This window comes from Alligator sinensis, unplaced genomic scaffold (genome assembly GCF_000455745.1).
Source record: "Alligator sinensis unplaced genomic scaffold, ASM45574v1 scaffold642_1, whole genome shotgun sequence".
Lineage (NCBI taxonomy): Eukaryota > Metazoa > Chordata > Crocodylia > Alligatoridae > Alligator > Alligator sinensis.
The window spans coordinates 1,594,654-1,595,497 of NW_005842289.1; the positions used below are offsets into that span (position 1 = coordinate 1,594,654).

Consider the following 844-nt stretch of genomic DNA (forward strand, 5'->3'; position numbering starts at 1 on the left):
TACACACAACATGAGCATAAAATACATGTGTAAACACATTTTCAAGTGTGGACAAGGCTTCGGTTTAAACACTGGCTATAGTAGAGAGTCCACACTGCTTTCTTTAAAAAACAATGATCTCCAGTCAACACCTAGGCCAATTCTCTTCTCCCTGAGCCACCACAAATGCCACAGAGCACAAGGTGAAAATGATTTGCCTCTAGTTTATGGAAGTGATAGGTTTGGCCATGTCTGAATGGCTGTTTTAGCTCCGAGGACCAGAAAACAATAAAGAACAATACTTTTCTCTCAAGGGCTCTGAAAGATATAGTAAAGCCGGCTGCAGCCTTTCCAGATGCACTTTCCATTTCAGACACTCCTTCTTGGGATCCTAAGAAGCTGCCAAGCCTCCTACATGGCAGAGATCACACCTGCTACTTACAGCACCGACTGCAGCACAATAAGATACCGGCAAGTGCTGCCCAGACAAGAAGCGCCAGCAGGAGAAGCAGTTCTCAAGACTGAGCGCTCTGCATTAGCTCTCTGAACAGCGACGTAACCAGGCAGCTGGATGCACTTACCCGTGGCCACTGTGCTGGGTACAGGGCCTCACACCTATGCTCTGGGGAGGCAAGACAGGCAGCTATCCGCAGCCCCCCACCTCCCTCCCTGCAGCAGCTCAATGAAGTAGCTGCCAAAGGCAAAGATGGCAGACCTCAGCCGAGGCAGACATGCACCTTACAGGCCAGCAGACGACGGCAGAGAGAGCCCACCAGCTCCTGTGCCTGGCGCTCGCCCAGGGGCCGCCCCGCAGGTGTGAAGTGGAGCGAGACTGGGCGGGGCCAGCGCGGAGGAAACGCAGCGG

The 844-nt window shown here is 53.0% G+C and overlaps 1 protein-coding gene across 1 annotated transcript in view; it reads right to left on the reverse strand.

Annotated features, from left to right (window-relative positions):
* E2F4 (E2F transcription factor 4) overlaps window positions 1-839 on the reverse strand; it is a gene marked incomplete at its 5' end in the record, with an annotated part of 15,884 nt that extends 15,045 nt beyond the window's left edge. Inside the window, one exon of the mRNA XM_025209433.1 lies at window positions 717-839. Within this exon, the coding sequence (XP_025065218.1) occupies window positions 717-839 (123 nt within the window). The remainder of the gene's footprint in view (window positions 1-716) is intronic.
* Window positions 840-844: the final 5 nt, after the last annotated feature.